Source organism: Mustela nivalis (genome assembly GCF_964662115.1).
Source record: "Mustela nivalis genome assembly, chromosome: 19".
NCBI lineage: Eukaryota > Metazoa > Chordata > Mammalia > Carnivora > Mustelidae > Mustela > Mustela nivalis.
Window position 1 is genome coordinate 17,050,481 of NC_139038.1, and position 15,057 is coordinate 17,065,537.

Consider the following 15,057-nt stretch of genomic DNA (forward strand, 5'->3'; position numbering starts at 1 on the left):
ACATGTTAGCAGCCGTCTGAGCAGTGAGAATGCCGGCAAAGCCCTAAAGTGACTTCAGTGGGTCAGTCTGTAGGCAGAGGCCTGCGGTACTCAGATTGGTTAGGTCTACGCCCTGTACCCACTCCTTGAAGGGGAAAAGAATTGGCCCAGAGACTAAGTGGCTATTTCCAGATGAGGAGAAGGAAGGTGTAAACACCGGCTGTCCGCAAGTCATTTCACTGTGTTTCTCACATTTTTCTTAAGGCCAGATTTTCACTCTCCCCAGCTGGGCATGTCACACAGCTTGAAAGCAGGATGATGAGGGCCCTGCTGGTCCGGCCAGAGAAAGGGAGGTAGGAGCCCCATTCCTTTCTGATAAGAGCCTGGTGGCCGACTAGACGGCAGGGGCTGGGGGCTGGGCCTTCATTTGGAGAACTTGGGGGCAATAAAGGAACCCAACTGGGGTGGGGACATTAGCTACTCGCCTTCCTGACTCAAAGTACAGGGAGTGAGGGGGGGGACCGTTTTGGTTTGGACTGGTTTTGAAATTTTAAGTCCTCTCTACACCCCAGTGTCAGAGACCCCAAGATCAAGAGTCACGTGCTCCTCTGAGCCAGCCAGGCACCCCAAGTGGTGACCACTTTTGATGAGGTGATTCAAACAACTCCTTTATTGAGTCAAAAAATAAACCCCTGTAAACCTCTTAAACTGAGGACATGAGAAATAGGACCCCAAAACTTGTGTCCCTGGGAGTGCAAAGTCTTCTTTGAAGAAAGCAGCTTCTGCTCTGCAGACACACATTGGCACGGGGGTTGTGGGTGCTGTGTCTGCTTTCTACCAGTGGAGAGCCCCCCGGGGAAGTGGAGGGGCTCAGTTACTCTCTCCGTCACTGCTGATGATGCCGCGCATATGTGACCAGTCTGGGGGTGGGGCCCGGGGCTGCTCATCCTCTGAGCCCAAAGTCCGGCAGTATAGCTCCCCTGGGGTGTCTGCTTCTCTTGAAGGGTTCCAAGCCGTGCGTCTTCGTGGTCGGCCTGGATTGCGGGGCAGGAAAAGCAAATGAATTGTCTGAGAAAATCCAAGCCTCATCTCTTGCACAGTAGGAGGAAACCCCTCACCTGAACCACTAATGATGTTCGTGACGTCCAAGGAGGCCACCTCGGCCGCCTCCTCCCGCTGCTCCTTCAGGGCCCGGCACTTCTCTAAGGAAGGGTTACCTGGGACAGAAGAGGCTGGTGACCCTCTCTTCCCGAGCCGCCCAGGCCCTCTCCTGCAGCCCCCAGGGCATACCCGGCCTCACCCTTCATGCCCAGGGCTTCCAGCTCTGCCCGGAGGACACTGAGGCGCTCCTTGTGTGAGCGGCAGGGGCCCAGCAGCTTCTTGTAGTTGCGGTGGGCACCGCAGGCCCGAATGTAACGCTTCAGCCTCATCACAGCCGGGTGGTCCTCACCGCGGCGACCGGAGCCAGCCTGCCGGAGACAGACCGCGGCTGCAGGCCAGACCTTCTGGACTTGAGTCAGGGTCTCCCTCCTCCCTAAAGGTGGCCTCCTGCCCCATTGTCCCCCTCACCTTCCTGCCTTTGGGTTCCGGGCTGCCATCCGTGGAAGAGGAGGAGGAGCTTCGTGTCCTGCCTCTCCTGGAGCCCTTCCTGAGCGAGGGGTTCTCCCTCTCCCGCTCGGGGCTACCGTCTGCCTCACTGGGGCTCCCCCCGCTCCCCGGGTCGCTCGCCTCTCCGCGGATACTGCCCGCTTTGGCGGTCGTTCCAGCGCCTTCAGGAGCCGGCTGCCGCTTTCTCCAGCCGGCCGCCCCGGCCTCGCCGCCGCCGCGCTGCCTTTTCCCACGCTTCCGTGAGGCTCGGTCCTTTCTCTTGCTCTGCACCCGGGGCTCGTCGTCCCCCACGCTGTCATCCCCGCTGCCCGCTGCCGCTGTCTCCGTTGGCCCCTCTCTGTCCTCCGAGTGTCCCGGCCGACCTGCGGTTCTGCTCTTCTGCTTAGAGCCCCTCTCCTCCCAAGGTGACCTTTGCCCCCCGCTGCCCCGGGCTCCAGCTTTCCAGTGTCCCTCCTCCTCCTCGCTGCCGTCTGTCTTTCTGGCCAGGGTGTCCTCGTCCTCACTGTCCTTTCCCCTCGCCTGGTGGCTTTCAGCGACTTTCTTTCCCTCCGCCTTCTTCCTGGTCTGGACAGGTTCCTCCTGGCTGTCCTCACGGTCGCTGGCCCGCTCGCCGTCAGCTGAGGTTTTGCCCGGCGCCTGCTTACTCCCGGTCACGGCTCCCTTCCTAATCCGGCCTGGAGACGCCCCGGCCTCTTCCTCCTCTTCCTCGCCGCCGCCGGCCGGGGAGACCTCCCTTGTTCCCGCAGAGCCCCCTTCCTCGTCCTCACTGCTCTCCTGGGCCGCCGCCTTCTCCAACGCAGCCTTGGGGCCGGGCCGGTCTGGACTGGAGGCTGCGGAGCTGGGCTCTGGGACGCGGAGGGACAGGATGCTGGGACGGTTCCGCCCGTCCCGCTCCCTCCACTGAGGGTCGCTGGCCTCGGGCCGGTGGAGGAAGGGCAACGGGAAACCCCGCCATCCATCAGTCCGCCCCGTTCCCGGGTCCTGACTCCGCGGCCCCGTGCCCTCCTCGAGGGCCCGGGGACGAATCCACGCACGGGACATGCTGCCTCCATGGACCCACGACGCGGAAGGCACTGACCTGACTCCGAACTGAAACGGAACCTCTTCCTCCCGGGGCCACGGCTGGGGGCGGGCGGCCCCTTCGCCTCCTCGGCCAGATCCCGCCTCTCTTCCCCGGCGCCCGCTCCATCCACCTGTGCGCGCGCGAGCAAAACCCCGCCGAGTCCGCGGCCCCGCCCCTCGGCCATCGGCCCCGGCCCCGCCCCGCCCCCTCAGCCACCGGCCCCGCCCCCCGGCCCGGGCTCGCGCGCCCCCCGGCCCCGCCTCCTCAGCCCCCGGCCCCGCCTCCTCAGCCACCGGCCCCGGCTCGCGCGCCCCCCGGCCCCGGCTCGCGCGCCCGCACCTGCGCTTGGAGCAGCTCCTGCTCCACCAGCCGCTTCAGCGCCTGCTTCTCGGCGGGCTCCAGGTGGGCGCGGCCCGCGTGCGCCAGGAACCCGCGCCGCACGACGGAGTGCGTGAGCGCGCTGCGGAGACACGGGTCACCGCGGCGGGCCCGGCCCGGCCCCGCCCGCTCCCCCCGCAGCCCCGGCCCCCAGCGCACCTGAGGTCCGGGCGGCCTCGGAAGAAGCTGCGGAGGAACGCCCGCATCTCGTGCTCCCGCGCCATTGTGCTCCGCCCGGGACTGGCGGCTCCCGCCTTTTTGTCCCCTCGGCCTCCGTCACCGCGTGGGACAGGAGCCTGCGCACTCGCGGGGCCGCGGCGCCGTGAGGGCGGGACCGTTGGGGGTCGGCCGCGGGTCGCTCGGGCCGGCACCGGACCGGACGGAGCTTGCTCGCCTCGAGCGGTTGGAGGCGTTCGCGGCTCCTCGCGCTCCGCAGGGCCACGCGTTTCTTTCAAAGCTCTCGTTAGAAACCGCCTCGGCGCCGGCCAGCCTCGGCTGAAACGTCATCAGTCCGCGACGCGGCCTCCGTCCGCGGTCGCTGGCACTCGGGAGGCCGCCGCGACTTCGAAAGGCAGATGGAACCGGATATCCTCGCCTGAAAACTCGGACTCCCTGGGGGAAAGCCGCGCCTCGCGACGGCTAAGCACCTCCAGACCCCGGAAAGGGACCTGCGGCGTCCGCCATCTTCATGACATCATCGCGTCGCTGCGGCGCCATCTTCCGCGCAGCCCCGGGAGGCTCCTTTCTCGTCCCGGCGTTCCTGAGAGGGCAGCCCTTGCGGAGGAGAGCCTTTGGGCGCGGGGCACGCTGGGAGTTGTAGTCCCGGCGGACACGGCCTTACGGAGTCTCCGGAAGCGGAGGCGTGAGAGGCCGCGCTGTGCGGGCTCTGGGCGGCGGGACGCGCGATTGCTGCGGGGCGCTGCCCCCGGGGCGGGTCATGAACGGGCCGGCGGACGGCGAAGTGGACTACAAGAAGAAGTACCGGAACCTGAAGCGGAAGCTCAAGTTCCTCATCTACGTGAGCGCTGGGATGAGAGGTGGCGGGGCTGGGGCCTGGGCGGGTACACCTCGCGGTGCCCACGCCTAGGGGAGCGGGAGTGCGCGGGCGCCGGGCGCCGGGCCCCTCTCCGGATGGCCGTTGGCTCAGCGTCCACCTCGCCTGTGATACAGGAACACGAGTGCTTCCAGGAGGAGCTGAGGAAGGCGCAGAGGAAGTTGCTGAAGGTGTCCCGGGACAAGAGGTGGGACGCGGTGCGGGGAAGGGGGGACGTCTGCGCGCGATGGGGCTCCTGGGAACTGGGGCTCGGGGCTGGGGAGCGGACCCCGCGGGCCGGCTGGGAGGGGCAGGTCGGGGGACTGGCCGAGCCGGGGATGAACGCCCTTGCTTCCCGCGCCTCTTCCCCAGTTTCCTCCTAGACCGCCTTCTGCAGTACGAGAACGTGGATGAAGATTCTTCCGGTGAGCGGGGGCATGGAACCTTGTGGTTCCGTCAGCAAGCTTCAGGGGCCCCTCCTTACAGGCTTCGGGGCTGAGAGTCCTCCCTGCCCCTCACCTCTGCCGTCCCTGCCCTGGAGCACTTATCGCTTTGCACAGGGCTGCCGTGGAACCTGCGTTCCGGCGGGGGGACAAGGAGCGCAAAGAAACTAGGATCTTCGATTTGAAAGGAGTAAAATCAGGGTTGTGTGGTAGTGACCGGAGTGGAGCAGGGCTTGGTAGACTTTTTCTGTAAAGGGCCAGATAAAAATCTACTTCAGGCTTCGCAGAGCTCTGGCAACGACCCGGTGCTGCTGTGGCAGTGCAGAAATAGCCATAGGTGATATGTAAATAGATGAGCACAGGTGTGTTTCAGTAAAACGTTATTTATGGACCCTGGACTTTGAATTTCATGTGATCTTCACATGTCCTAAGTAGTGTTTTTCCTTTGAGTCCACTGCCCTCACCCCACTTTTAAAAACTTAAAAGCCGTTTTTAGTTGGCAGGCGAGGCAAAAGCAGGGACAGTATCAGTAGAGAGCTCCAGAAAAGCCTTTCTCGGGAAAGAAAGTTTGAGCCGGGACCTAGGTAAGAAGCAGAAACCCGTCTTGTGAAGATACAAGTGAGAGATTTGCAGGGAGAGGGAATGGCCAGTGTAGACGCCCCGAGGTGAGAAGGGACCAAGCTGTCTGCAGAGCAGAAGGGCTGAAGCGTGGACGGCGGCTTTGCTTTGAGCACTTCTCGTCGTGTCAGACCAAGGTCCCGCTGGCATCCTTGCTAATGAGACAAGAGAAGGTCATCGTATGTCATTTGTTCTGGTGGTTTTTAGACTGGTTTTTTTCCTTTCCTTTTTTTTTTTTTTTTCCCCTTAAGCTTAATGGTGGTTGCAAACTAACAAGTTGACTTCATGACTCACTGAGGGGTTGAGACCCACGGTTTGAAAAAGTGCTAAGGTGGGCATTTGCGGTCTGATTCCAGCCTGGGGTCCACATAACCCATGACGCATACAGTCACCTCTCTCCACGGTGCCTTTAAACACTGGTCTGGAGCGGAGTCAGCAGGCTTGTTTTTGTAAATAACGTTTATTGGAATATCCAGTGGCCAGGAGTTTATGTACAGTGGGATGGTGGGTGATGGGTGAGGCCAGAGAAATAGGCAGGAAGCCCACTCATGTAGGTCAAGGCACACTGTTTGGCTTTTAGCCTTGCTTCTCACTGCCTGCCTATGCCTTCCCTGAGGTCTTCCAGGTGACTTCCTGTTTGAGGGGGATGTGAGGACAGGAGCCGTGAGAAAAACAGCACGTTCACGGTCAGAGTGGGGTAAATCTTGAGTGAGAGCCAGAGACGTAAACCACAACTCGTAGCCTGGAAAAACCCACCGTCTGGTCCGGGAGACACCCACACATGACACATCTTAGCGCAGTGTGAGGAGAGCCCCGACCAGTGGGAGCGGAGAGTTTTGGGAAGAGCCAGCAAGTAACTGAGCCTGAAGGGACTCTGGAAGACTTCTCGGAGAGGCGGTGCTTAATTCCGAGGGTCTGAGCAGAGAGACGGGGACCGCCTATGTCCTGGGTATCAGCTGTTTATGAAATGAACGATGGGTTTTCTAGATAGAGGTGAGGAACTGGGAGATAAATTTGTTTTTAGAGGGAATGGTGTGAAGAAAGAGGCCGGTTCGGTCAAGAGACCAGAAAGGTAGGTTGAGACCAGATTAAGAAGCCCTCTGAAGGCTCGCGGGGAGTCGGGGCTGTCACCAGGAAGGCTGGGATCAGCTTTCCAGATAGATGGTTCCGGACTTCGCATGGACAGTGGGTGGCAGGAGAGAGGAGACTGCTGAGCCGGCGACTGGGAGATGGTGGCCCGAGCCGGTGGTCGTTGGGATGAGGAGCAGCGGATAAACATAGGAGAGGTGTGAGGGGCAGCTTAGCCAGACCCTGGACCTGGGGAGTGGAGCGGAGGCAGGACCTGAAGGCAGCTTGAGAGGCTCATACGGGAGCGTGGCAGAAGTGGCCAGAGATGGGGTTTCAAGCCCCAGCTGTTCGCCCGACTCTCTGAGCCTCGGTGACCTCATCTGGAAGAGGACGTGATGCCCTCACCCTCCTCCTCAGATGGTTGGGAACACAGAGCAGCAGTGAACTTTCCAGAGCCTGGCACGCAGTTAAGTGCTTGACAGATGTGTCCTCAGGGAGTCCAGCCGGGAAGTCCGTTGTCGAGGACGTCTCAGGAGGCTGGGCCTCCCCAGAAGAGCACGTCGGCGCCCCGGGCCCTTCCACAGAGTTGAGGTAGCACCTCTGGGTAGGCCAGAGCCCCCAGCCCTCTCTGACCGGCCCTCCCCCCGCAGACTCCGATGCCACCGCATCTTCAGATAACAGCGAGACCGAGGGAACGCCCAAGCTGTCAGACACGCCGGCCCCTAAGAGGTGAGAAGCAGCCATCCTCCTCCTGGGGCGGGGGGCACCTGGGCCGCAGAGCTGCCTCTGACCCCCGCCCATCCCCTGTCCTTTCTCCAGGAAGAGAAGCCCTCCGCTGGGGGGCGCCCCCTCCCCCTCCAGCCTCTCCCTGCCTCCTCCAGCCGGGTTTCCCCTTCAGGCCTCCGCGGCCTCCTCCCCATACCTGAGCTCGGTGAGTTGCCGTCAGGGCTGGGAGGCCGTAACCCGTAACCGAAGCGCCTGGGAGCGAGGTGGGCGTCGGCGGGCGTCGGCGGGCAGACAGGCCTCAGCAGGAGGCCGGCCCGACTCCGGGGACGCCTGTCTGGGTGTGGCCAGCCAGCGCCCATCGGAGGGGTGTGCGTCGGGGCTGCCCACTTCTCTCTGGTGTAGGAATGGGGGACAGGCGCGACCGAGGAGAGCGGAGCTCAGGACACGGTCCTGCTGCTGTCCCCTCCCCCTCCGTTCTCAGCAGCCACACTCATCACCACCTCTTGTTTTTCCATTCCTCCTCCTGTTTGCGTCCCCCCCCCACCCCATCCACTCCATTTCCCATCTCCATCCCCCACTCCCGCCTGCAGCTGGCTTCCCCCCCCTACCCCCCATTCCCTTCTGACTACCTGGCCCTGCAGCTGCCCGAGCCCAGCCCCCTGAGGCCCAAGCGGGAGAAACGGCCCCGCCTGCCCCGGAAACTCAAGGTACCCTGATGGGGGATGTCAGGGAGGGGCCGGAGGGCAGGACCACCGCCAGCCGAGGGAGGCTCAGGACGGGCTGGGGCCCGTCGAGGAACTTCCAAGGATCGATGTGGGGCTGCCGGGGGCCCAAGCCAGGGCTAGGCACCGAGGGGAGGGTCAGAAACGTCCTGGCCCCCAGGCTTGACAGTGGAGAAGAACAAGGCCGGGACCAGCGTTGGGGCACCCCCGAGTGAAGACCGTGTGCTCTGTGATGCCGGGCGGCCCCAGAGCACTGGCAGAGCCATGGCAGCTGGGGGCAAGGCTGCACCAGTTAAAGGCCATGTGACCTTGAGCCGGGTCTCTGTGACCCTCCAGGTCTCCTGTGTCTGTAACTGAGTAACCGAACAGCGTGTAACGAACCGGTATTTTGGGAACACGTGCTGCGTGCCAGGCACTGTTCTAGGTTCTGCAGAGGAGGCAGCCCCGCCGTCACAGAGCCCCCATGCTAGCAAGAGAGGTGGAAGCAGACAAGATAAGTGGGTGTCGGGGCTGAGAAGTGGGGCCAGGTAGAGGGGGCGGGGGAGCTCCAGAGTAGATAGGTGCCGGTGTTTTGGGGGGCGCAGTCGGGGACGTCCCTGGGTCAGAGGCTTCAAAGAAATGAGAAATGACCCCTGGCTCCGTGAACAGGCGTTTCGGGGAGAGCAGGCAGCGCAGAGGCCTCGAGGGAGGGCCACCAGGACGGAGGCCAGTGTGGTAGTTGGCAAGGGAGGGGTTGGGGGCGCGGTGGTGAGCAGGTCAGAGAGAGAACCAGGGGGCAAGGTCGTGGAGCGCCTCTCCGTGTCGCAGAAACTTTGCTTGTTCTATGAATGAAACGGGGGAACCGTCGCAGAAGGTCAGGCACAGAGGAGTCCGCTCTGCCTTACGGGACCGACCACTGTGCAGAGAACAGGACCAGGGAGGCGCCTGGTCAGAGTGGAAGTCGGGGGGCCTCTGGGGAGGGCCCCACAGGGAGCAGGTGGGGAGCACCGATTTCAAAGACGGAGCCTTGGGAAGGCTAGCGCGGGCTGCGGGAAGGCACGACGCCCGGGGCAGCTGCAGGGTTTGGGGCCTGAGCAACGGAAGGAGTGGGGTGGCCGCGCTCCGAGACGCGGGGCGCGCAGCTTTGGGAGGGAAGACACATTGGGACATGCAGTCCGGAAAGGCCAGTGAGACACCAGGAGCCTGGGGCTCGTGGGGTGCGTGTTTTGAAGTCCTCCGCGGAGCCGCGTGATTGGGGGGCACCGCGGACGGAGCCGGGAAGAGGCCTGCGCTGAGCCCCGGGGGAGGTGAGGGCTCGGGCGGCACAGCCCCCTTCCAGCTCCGAGTCAAAGTGGAATTGGGACGGGACAGGGCAGCTTTCAAGCTGGGTAGACAGAGTTGGAGGCACATTGGGAGGTCATGTTTGTGGTGGTGAGGAGTGCGGGTTCTGGAGTTCAGAGCCCAGCGCTGCCTCTTACCCCCTGTGTGACCTTGGCCCTGCACTCTCCCCGGGAGGGGTTTGCTTCTGGCCTGTAGAGCCAGGTTGGTGCGGCAGGCCAGGGGCTGTGATGCCTGGCATGGGTGCTGGGTGCAGGAGTGGCCTGGGGGCGGTGTGGCACTGCGAGGTGTCCTGAGGTGTGGGTCCTGCGTCCAGAGGACGGGCAGCGGGGCTGTGGCCATCGAGGAGGGAAAGTGTGGTGGGTGGAGAGAGGGGCCCAGATCACGTGCTGTGGTGCAGGAAGGGGTACATCGGGGAAGGTCTCAAAGAAGAGGTCCCATCTGAGCCCAGGGGAGGTGAGATTTGGACATTCCAGGCTTAACAGGAGTGGAAGGAAGACCGGGACATGGCAGAAGTATTGTTCGGGCAGGACTGGGGACGGAGAAGGGGGGCGAGGGAGGTGTCACGGACGCCCGGGTGCCCGGAGCCAGGAGGTCCTTATAAAGGGGTGGGGGTCACTGAAGTTCCTGGGTGGCTTGGTCTGAGGAGACAAGGGACAGCCGTGAAGACAGGAGGGCTCTGTTAAGGGCCTGGGCCTCGGTCAGAGTGGGCTTGAGTCCTCCACACACTCCCTGTGGGACCTTGGGCAGGTCATTTTCCTTCCGAGACTCCGCTTTCTTCTCTGGGGGCCGGGCTGGGGGTAGAACAAAGCGAGTTCAGGGAGACAAAACACACAGCCCAGTGCCTGGGGCTCCACGGGAGCTGCTCCCGCTCAGGCAGAAACTGTTGGCGAAGGCCAGGCGGGCCGGGTTGTCGCCAGAGAAGAGGGGCTGCCCTCGTGGAGCTGGGCCTCCTGTCTGTCCCTGGTCCTGGCTGACTCTTGTACCTGGAGGCACTGGCCTGCCACCACCCCAAGGACAGCAGCAGGGCTGGGGGCTCCTGGAGGGCGCAAGGTGTGAAAGCGGCCCCAGGGCAGACACAGACCGCCTGGCGGGGACCCAGCAGGCCTGTGGCTCAGGGTCTTAATTTGCAAGTCTCGGATTCCTCCTCTGGCTGTGCCCCCCTCTCCCTCCCAGGGTGGTCTCTGACCTTTAGCAGTGGCCACCACCTGGCACGTAGCAGGTTCCCAGTTGGGGCCAAAGAGCTCTCTTGGGGTCTGGGGGGACTCACACCTAGCAGGAGGCGGGGGCTGGAGGGCTGGGCCGGACAGAGGCCACTTCCCAGCCTCAGGGGACAAAGCAAGACTTTGGGTGACTAGAAAGGACACTCCAGGTGGAGGGACTGGCCTGTTCTCAGGTGCGCCTTCCCGCCTAGGCCTGGAGTGGAGGAGTGACGCGCTCAGGTCTGTGTTTTAGAGAGCGCGCTCGGGCCGCAGTGTGGAGGAGGAGCTGGCTCTGGGAGAGGCTGAAGGCAGGGAGTCCAGTTAGGAGACTGGTACCGTAGTCCAGGTGAGCCGAGAAGAGGGCCTGGCCTAGGCCGGTGGCTGCGGGGATCCCAAGGAGGGGCCCGTCCAAGATAGAAGAGGTAGGGGCCTCACCTGGCGGGCGGGGCAGACCCAGGACCCCCTCCACCTCCCCAGGGAGCCCTCAAGTAGAAGGGAGAGGCGGCCGGCGCGGCCAAGTGGGGTCCTAGGCAGGCGCTGCAGGCCAGCTCTGACCGGCTCCCAGCGCTCTCACAGGGTAGCAGAGGTGCCTCCCTGGAGAGGGCGGCCCAGCCTTCCCCTCCCGGTGTCCTGTGAGACCCCCCCCACCCCCGCCACCCCGCTCATCACCGCCTCCATCACCACCCCTCACCTGCAGGCACTCGCTGGGGTGAGACTCGAGGGGCTGAGGGGAGGCAGGGCCCCGATCCCGATCCCAGCGTTGGCTGGCCCGGCATGAGCCTTCGCCCCCTTCCCTGTCCCCCAGGGCTGCGGCAAGAGGCCCCGCCAGCCTCCCAGAGGTCCTGTGCCTCCCTGACTAGCCCTCCCTCTGTTTCTTCCCCCTGCTGCAGATGGCGGTGGGACCCCCCGACTGCCCCGTGGGAGGGCCGCTGACCTTCCCGGGCCGGGGTTCTGGGGCCGGGGTGGGGGCGGCCCTGGCCCCCTTGCCCCCCCCCAAGATGCCCCCCCCCACGATCCTGAGCGCCGTCCCTCGGCAGATGTTCAGCGACGCGGGCAGCGGGGACGACGCCCTGGACGGGGACGACGACCTGGTGATCGACATCCCGGAGTGACCCCCGCTCTGGCCGGGCGTCCGCCCTGTGCCCGGAGGCCACACACGCGAGCCCCCCACTTCCGCAGAGACGTTTATTGGCGTCCAGTTGCCATGCGGCGGCCGCTGACACAATCAGAAGAGGCGTAAACATGCACGAATGTCCCCCCCCCACAGAGAGGTGGGTCCCTGTGGGGCAAGGCAGAGGCCCCACCCTCCCATCCCGGCCCCAGCCAGGGGACAGTTCTTCAAATGAGTGGCCACGAGCATCTGCCCGCGCTGGGACAGGCAGAGAGCCCGCCGTGGTCTCCCCATTTAAAAGGGCAGCTGTACAGGGCTAGGTTGGTTGGTTTTTAACGAGGATTCTGTATTAAAGGAGTGGCTCTTTTTTTGTGTTTTTGTTTTTTGTGGGGTTTTTTGCCCTTCTCTTTTTTGGAGACTGTCTCCTCCTCCGAACCCCCCCGAATCCGACCTCCTCCCTGTGGGCCGAGGGGGTCGGGGCAGCCTGGAGAGGCAGGAGGGAGGCGCGACAGCCCCCTGGGGGCGCACACGGGAAGGGTGTTTGCATATTTGCGTGGGAGCGAGTCAGGCAGGAGGAAGTTTGCATATGTGAACACAGATCGCCACGGTCCCTCACGAGACAGACAGACCCACGGTCACGCAGACGCTCACGAAAATAAGACAGGTAGTGGGGGGCGGGGCGTCCACCCCGTGTAAACGTGCAACACACTCGTGCGAAGGTGGGGTTCCGGCCCCACAGGGCCCGTGCCGGGCAGGGGCCGTGCGCTCAGGCGGAGGCGGAGGGCAGGGCCCCGGCGGCAGGAGGCAGCTCGCTGGTCAGGGTGTGCCAGCGCTCCAGGGCTGCGTCGGGCTGCTGCAGACAGTCACTCCAGTGCTTCCGGGCCTCGCCCCGGGCCCCGGGCCCCAGGGACACGCCGCCTGGGAGGCGACACGCAGCGGCAGGCACCTTCAGGGCTGGGCTCTCGGCCAGACACCCCCCTTCCCCCGCGCCCCCCCATCAGCCCCCACCCGGCACGCTTCTCCCTCACCGATGAAGTCGTTGGACTTTCCGATGTCATAGTCCCAGACTGTGACTTCCAGGGTCTTGGTGGCCAGAGTGGAGAGCTCCATCTCGTAGAAGAAGTCCTGGGGCAGAGCAGGCCACATATTCGGTCAGGCCCCAGGCCCCTGCGCCCCAGCCCCCAGCCCCAATTTCTGGGCCCCGCCCTGCTCACCTCATTAAATTCTGGATTGAGAGTCTTCTTCTTCACACACGTTTTGTGCTTGGATTTCTTATCCACGTCAGGCCTCAGGTACCTGCGGAGGAAGGTGGGGCGGGGGAGCAGGTGGGTCAGGGGCTGGTGGGCCCCCAGGGAGGCTGGCGCAGGGGTGAGGCTCCAGGGCCGGGCGGCGGGCTCACGTCTTGACGTAGGGGTCCGAGTAGCCGTTGACGTCCATGGCGGCCAGGTGGGCGCAGCGCACGATGCCCACCAGCAGGCCCCGGCGCCGAGAGCTGTAGCTGAGACTCAGCAGGATGCGGCCGCGCTCTTCCAGCAGCCCGGGCCCCTGCTCCGCCTGCTCCAGCTGCGGGACGGACTCGGGGCTCAGCCTGAAGCCGCGCCGCCCCCCACCCACACCTGCCCCCCGGGGAGGCACCTCACCTCCTTCAGGTAGCAGGAGATGCCCCTCAGAGCCGCTGACATGGAGGATGGGGAAGCCAGCTGCGGGGACCGAGAGAAGGTTCTGGAAACCTGGCCTCCCCGGGGCCACCGCCCTGCACCCCCCCCCAACACCCCAGACCAGCCCCCACACAGACCGGGACCTGGCGCTCCAGGCAGATGTTAAAATGTTTCTTCTGCGAAGGCTTGAGGCGGCGGAGGGGCACTCGGATCTCCCCGATGAACTCGTTGTGGCTCAGCTTGTCCTCGTCACAGACGGAGATCCTGGCAGGGAACTGCAGGCTCAGGGTCCGCTGCGGTCGGGGAGGAAGGGCCTCCCACCCAGCCCTGAGCGCCTGAAGCCAGTCCCCGCTCTGCCCCAAACCCTCCACACCGCCCCCATTTCCCGGGCTGTGCGGAGCGGCCGGCCTGGAGCGCGCTAGGGGCTGTCACTCGCCCCGTCCTCTGCCCCCCTCTCCGGCTTCCCAGGCCAGCCCTGGTCCACTGGAACCTGAGCAGCTCCCGCAGAAAGCCCTCACAAATCCCGAGGGCCCCCACCCTCCGCTGCCTCTGTTCGGAGCCTGGGGACGGGACCCAACTGAACACGGTGCCCGGAGCTGGCACTGGGGGTGTGGGTGACAGTGTGCGAGCGCTAGAAGCTCCTGGAGGAGCCCTGGGCGGTCGGAAGAGGATCCCACACTCTGGCACTCCTGTCCTTGTCTGCGTGCAGCAGGGAACCAGCGGGGAGAGGCACGTGAGCCCAGCGATCACGAAATGATCGCTTCCGGGGCGCCTGGGTGGCTCAGTGGGTTAGGCCGCTGCCTTCGGCTCAGGTCCTGATCCTGGGGGCCTGGGATCGAGCCTGCCATCGGGCTCCCTGCTTCTCCCTCTCCCCCTGCTAGTGTGCTCTCGTAAGCTCTCTTTCTCTTATAAAACCTTGAAGACACGATTGCCTTGAGTTCTGTCCGTCCCTTCTGCAGCTTCCCGTGCTCCCTTCTGTCCTGACAGTCTTGAGAAACTCACCGAGAGCTGTTCATTTCCCACCTCTGCCACCTACTAGCTGCCGAGTGACCTTGGCTAAGTCACTTAACCTCCCTGTGCCTCAATTCCCATCTACCAAACAGAGCTATCAGTACCCAGCCCCTATACCTATCGGAATCAAGGGAAATGAATGTCATAGTGCATAGCCCCGGGCCGGGCCCAGGTGAGTACTCAGCTGCTCAGGCCTCCTGCACTCACATCTGAAAGATGAGCCAGCCTTCCTGGGGTCTGCCTCTGTCTTCTCCCACTCCTCCTGAACCCCCAGTTGGCCTCACAGCCAGCAGGGTGATCTCTAAAACCCAGCTTGACCACACCCCCAGAGGCCCCCAATGCCAACCCTCCCCCCCCCACCCACTTCCCCTTTGCCAAGAACACAGCTAAAGGCCTCACAAGCCTGCCCTGTGGAGCCCCTCCATCCGGTGAGGGACCACAAGCCCCACAGCTCCACCTCCTGGGACCATGGAGCAAGTTTCCGGTCCCTGAAGACTTGACTCCCTGGCACTGGCTGTTGGTGGGGGCACAGGAAACCGCACGGGCAGACCTCTGCTACATAGGTCTGACCTGTCAGGGGCTACGAGGAGGGCTCTCGGCAACCAGGGAAGGCTTCCAGGAGGAGGCACAGTGGGGAGCACTCTCCAGGGAAGAGACGCAGCAGGCCAAGGTCAGGAGTCCTGAACCTGACCGGTCTGCAAGTGAGTGGGCAGTCTTCTCTTGGAGCAACAGGAGGAGGAGATTCTTGGGAGGGCAGGAATGCCAGGAAACATTTTCCTGCTGCCAAAGAAGAGGAACTGGGGGGCCCGTGACTGCTCCAGGGCATGTGAGAGGGCCTTAATGGGAGGCAGATCAAGCAAACGAAGTGGCAATGACAGCCTCGGAGGAGGCGCCGAGCTGGGACCCCGGAGAGCAGGGACCACGGAACCCTCACCTGAGCACCTTGTGGGTGATGTCCTGGTCTGTGATCCCACTGTACGTCAGATCCTCGTTCCACACGGGATTCAGCGTGTTCCTCTGAGTCTTTGTTTTGAGCTTATTGGCCTGAGGTGTGGAGAAGAAGGTTCTCAGGACACGTCCCCCAGACCCTCAGAGGCTGAAGGCGGGGGCAGGCTGGGAC

General features: G+C 63.9%; 3 protein-coding genes across 9 annotated transcripts in view; 1 reads left to right on the plus strand and 2 right to left on the minus strand.

Moving 5' to 3' along the window:
- Positions 1-626: 626 nt before the first annotated feature.
- HIRIP3 (HIRA interacting protein 3) lies at positions 627-3,750 on the minus strand. Of its 2 annotated transcripts, XM_082714517.1 has the most exons (7): positions 3,188-3,750; positions 2,990-3,110; positions 2,666-2,780; positions 1,549-2,432; positions 1,280-1,448; positions 1,098-1,196; positions 627-1,013 (listed from the first exon to the last, which is right to left on the minus strand). In XM_082714517.1, the coding sequence occupies exons 1-7, from the start codon at positions 3,250-3,252 to the stop codon at positions 850-852; spliced, it is 1,617 nt and encodes a 538-aa protein (XP_082570643.1). In that variant the 5' UTR covers positions 3,253-3,750; the 3' UTR covers positions 627-849. The 2 variants fall into 2 exon arrangements, with proteins under 2 accessions (XP_082570643.1, XP_082570644.1); XM_082714518.1 differs by lacking the exon at positions 3,188-3,750 and having other exon boundaries at positions 1,549-2,410; positions 2,535-2,780.
- Positions 3,751-3,913: 163 nt separating this feature from the next.
- On the plus strand, positions 3,914-11,642 carry INO80E (INO80 complex subunit E). 6 transcript variants are annotated; one of them, XR_014306475.1, is made up of 8 exons: positions 3,914-4,046; positions 4,199-4,269; positions 4,434-4,486; positions 6,841-6,919; positions 7,010-7,121; positions 7,507-7,623; positions 10,370-10,579; positions 11,048-11,642. XR_014306475.1 is itself a non-coding variant. In XM_082714520.1 (8 exons), exons 1-7 carry the CDS (start codon positions 3,966-3,968, stop codon positions 10,496-10,498), a joined length of 642 nt encoding a protein of 213 aa, XP_082570646.1. In that variant the 5' UTR covers positions 3,914-3,965; the 3' UTR covers positions 10,499-10,503; positions 11,048-11,642. The 6 variants fall into 6 exon arrangements, 4 of the variants coding, with proteins under 4 accessions (XP_082570646.1, XP_082570648.1, XP_082570645.1 ...); XR_014306476.1 differs by having other exon boundaries at positions 10,411-10,579; XM_082714520.1 differs by having other exon boundaries at positions 10,370-10,503.
- The window catches only part of DOC2A (double C2 domain alpha), a gene marked incomplete at its 5' end in the record, with an annotated part of 7,884 nt that continues 4,155 nt past the window's right edge, over positions 11,329-15,057 (minus strand). The window contains 7 exons of the mRNA XM_082713069.1: positions 11,329-12,186; positions 12,297-12,393; positions 12,483-12,564; positions 12,668-12,831; positions 12,909-12,968; positions 13,064-13,190; positions 14,872-14,981. Of these exons, the coding sequence (XP_082569195.1) occupies positions 12,035-12,186; positions 12,297-12,393; positions 12,483-12,564; positions 12,668-12,831; positions 12,909-12,968; positions 13,064-13,190; positions 14,872-14,981 (792 nt within the window). The 3' untranslated portion in view covers positions 11,329-12,034. The remainder of the gene's footprint in view (positions 12,187-12,296; positions 12,394-12,482; positions 12,565-12,667; positions 12,832-12,908; positions 12,969-13,063; positions 13,191-14,871; positions 14,982-15,057) is intronic.

What these genes read in the sequence shown, in the direction of transcription:
- HIRIP3 (XM_082714517.1), bottom strand. Translation starts at nt 3,252, where the DNA reads ATGGCGCGGGAGCACGAGATGCGGGCGTTCCTCCGCAGCTTCTTCCGA. An exon ending in AGGAGCTGCTCCAAGCGCAG is followed by an intron (nt 2,781 to 2,989) that starts GTGCGGGCGCGC and finishes GCGCGCGCACAG; the next exon opens with GTGGATGGAGCGGGCGCCGG. An exon ending in CGGAACCCAAAGGCAGGAAG is followed by an intron (nt 1,449 to 1,548) that starts GTGAGGGGGACA and finishes TGTCTCCGGCAG; the next exon opens with GCTGGCTCCGGTCGCCGCGG.
- INO80E (XM_082714519.1), top strand. Translation starts at nt 3,966, where the DNA reads ATGAACGGGCCGGCGGACGGCGAAGTGGACTACAAGAAGAAGTACCGG. An exon ending in AAGGTGTCCCGGGACAAGAG is followed by an intron (nt 4,270 to 4,433) that starts GTGGGACGCGGT and finishes CCTCTTCCCCAG; the next exon opens with TTTCCTCCTAGACCGCCTTC. An exon ending in CCTCCCCATACCTGAGCTCG is followed by an intron (nt 7,122 to 7,506) that starts GTGAGTTGCCGT and finishes TCCCGCCTGCAG; the next exon opens with CTGGCTTCCCCCCCCTACCC.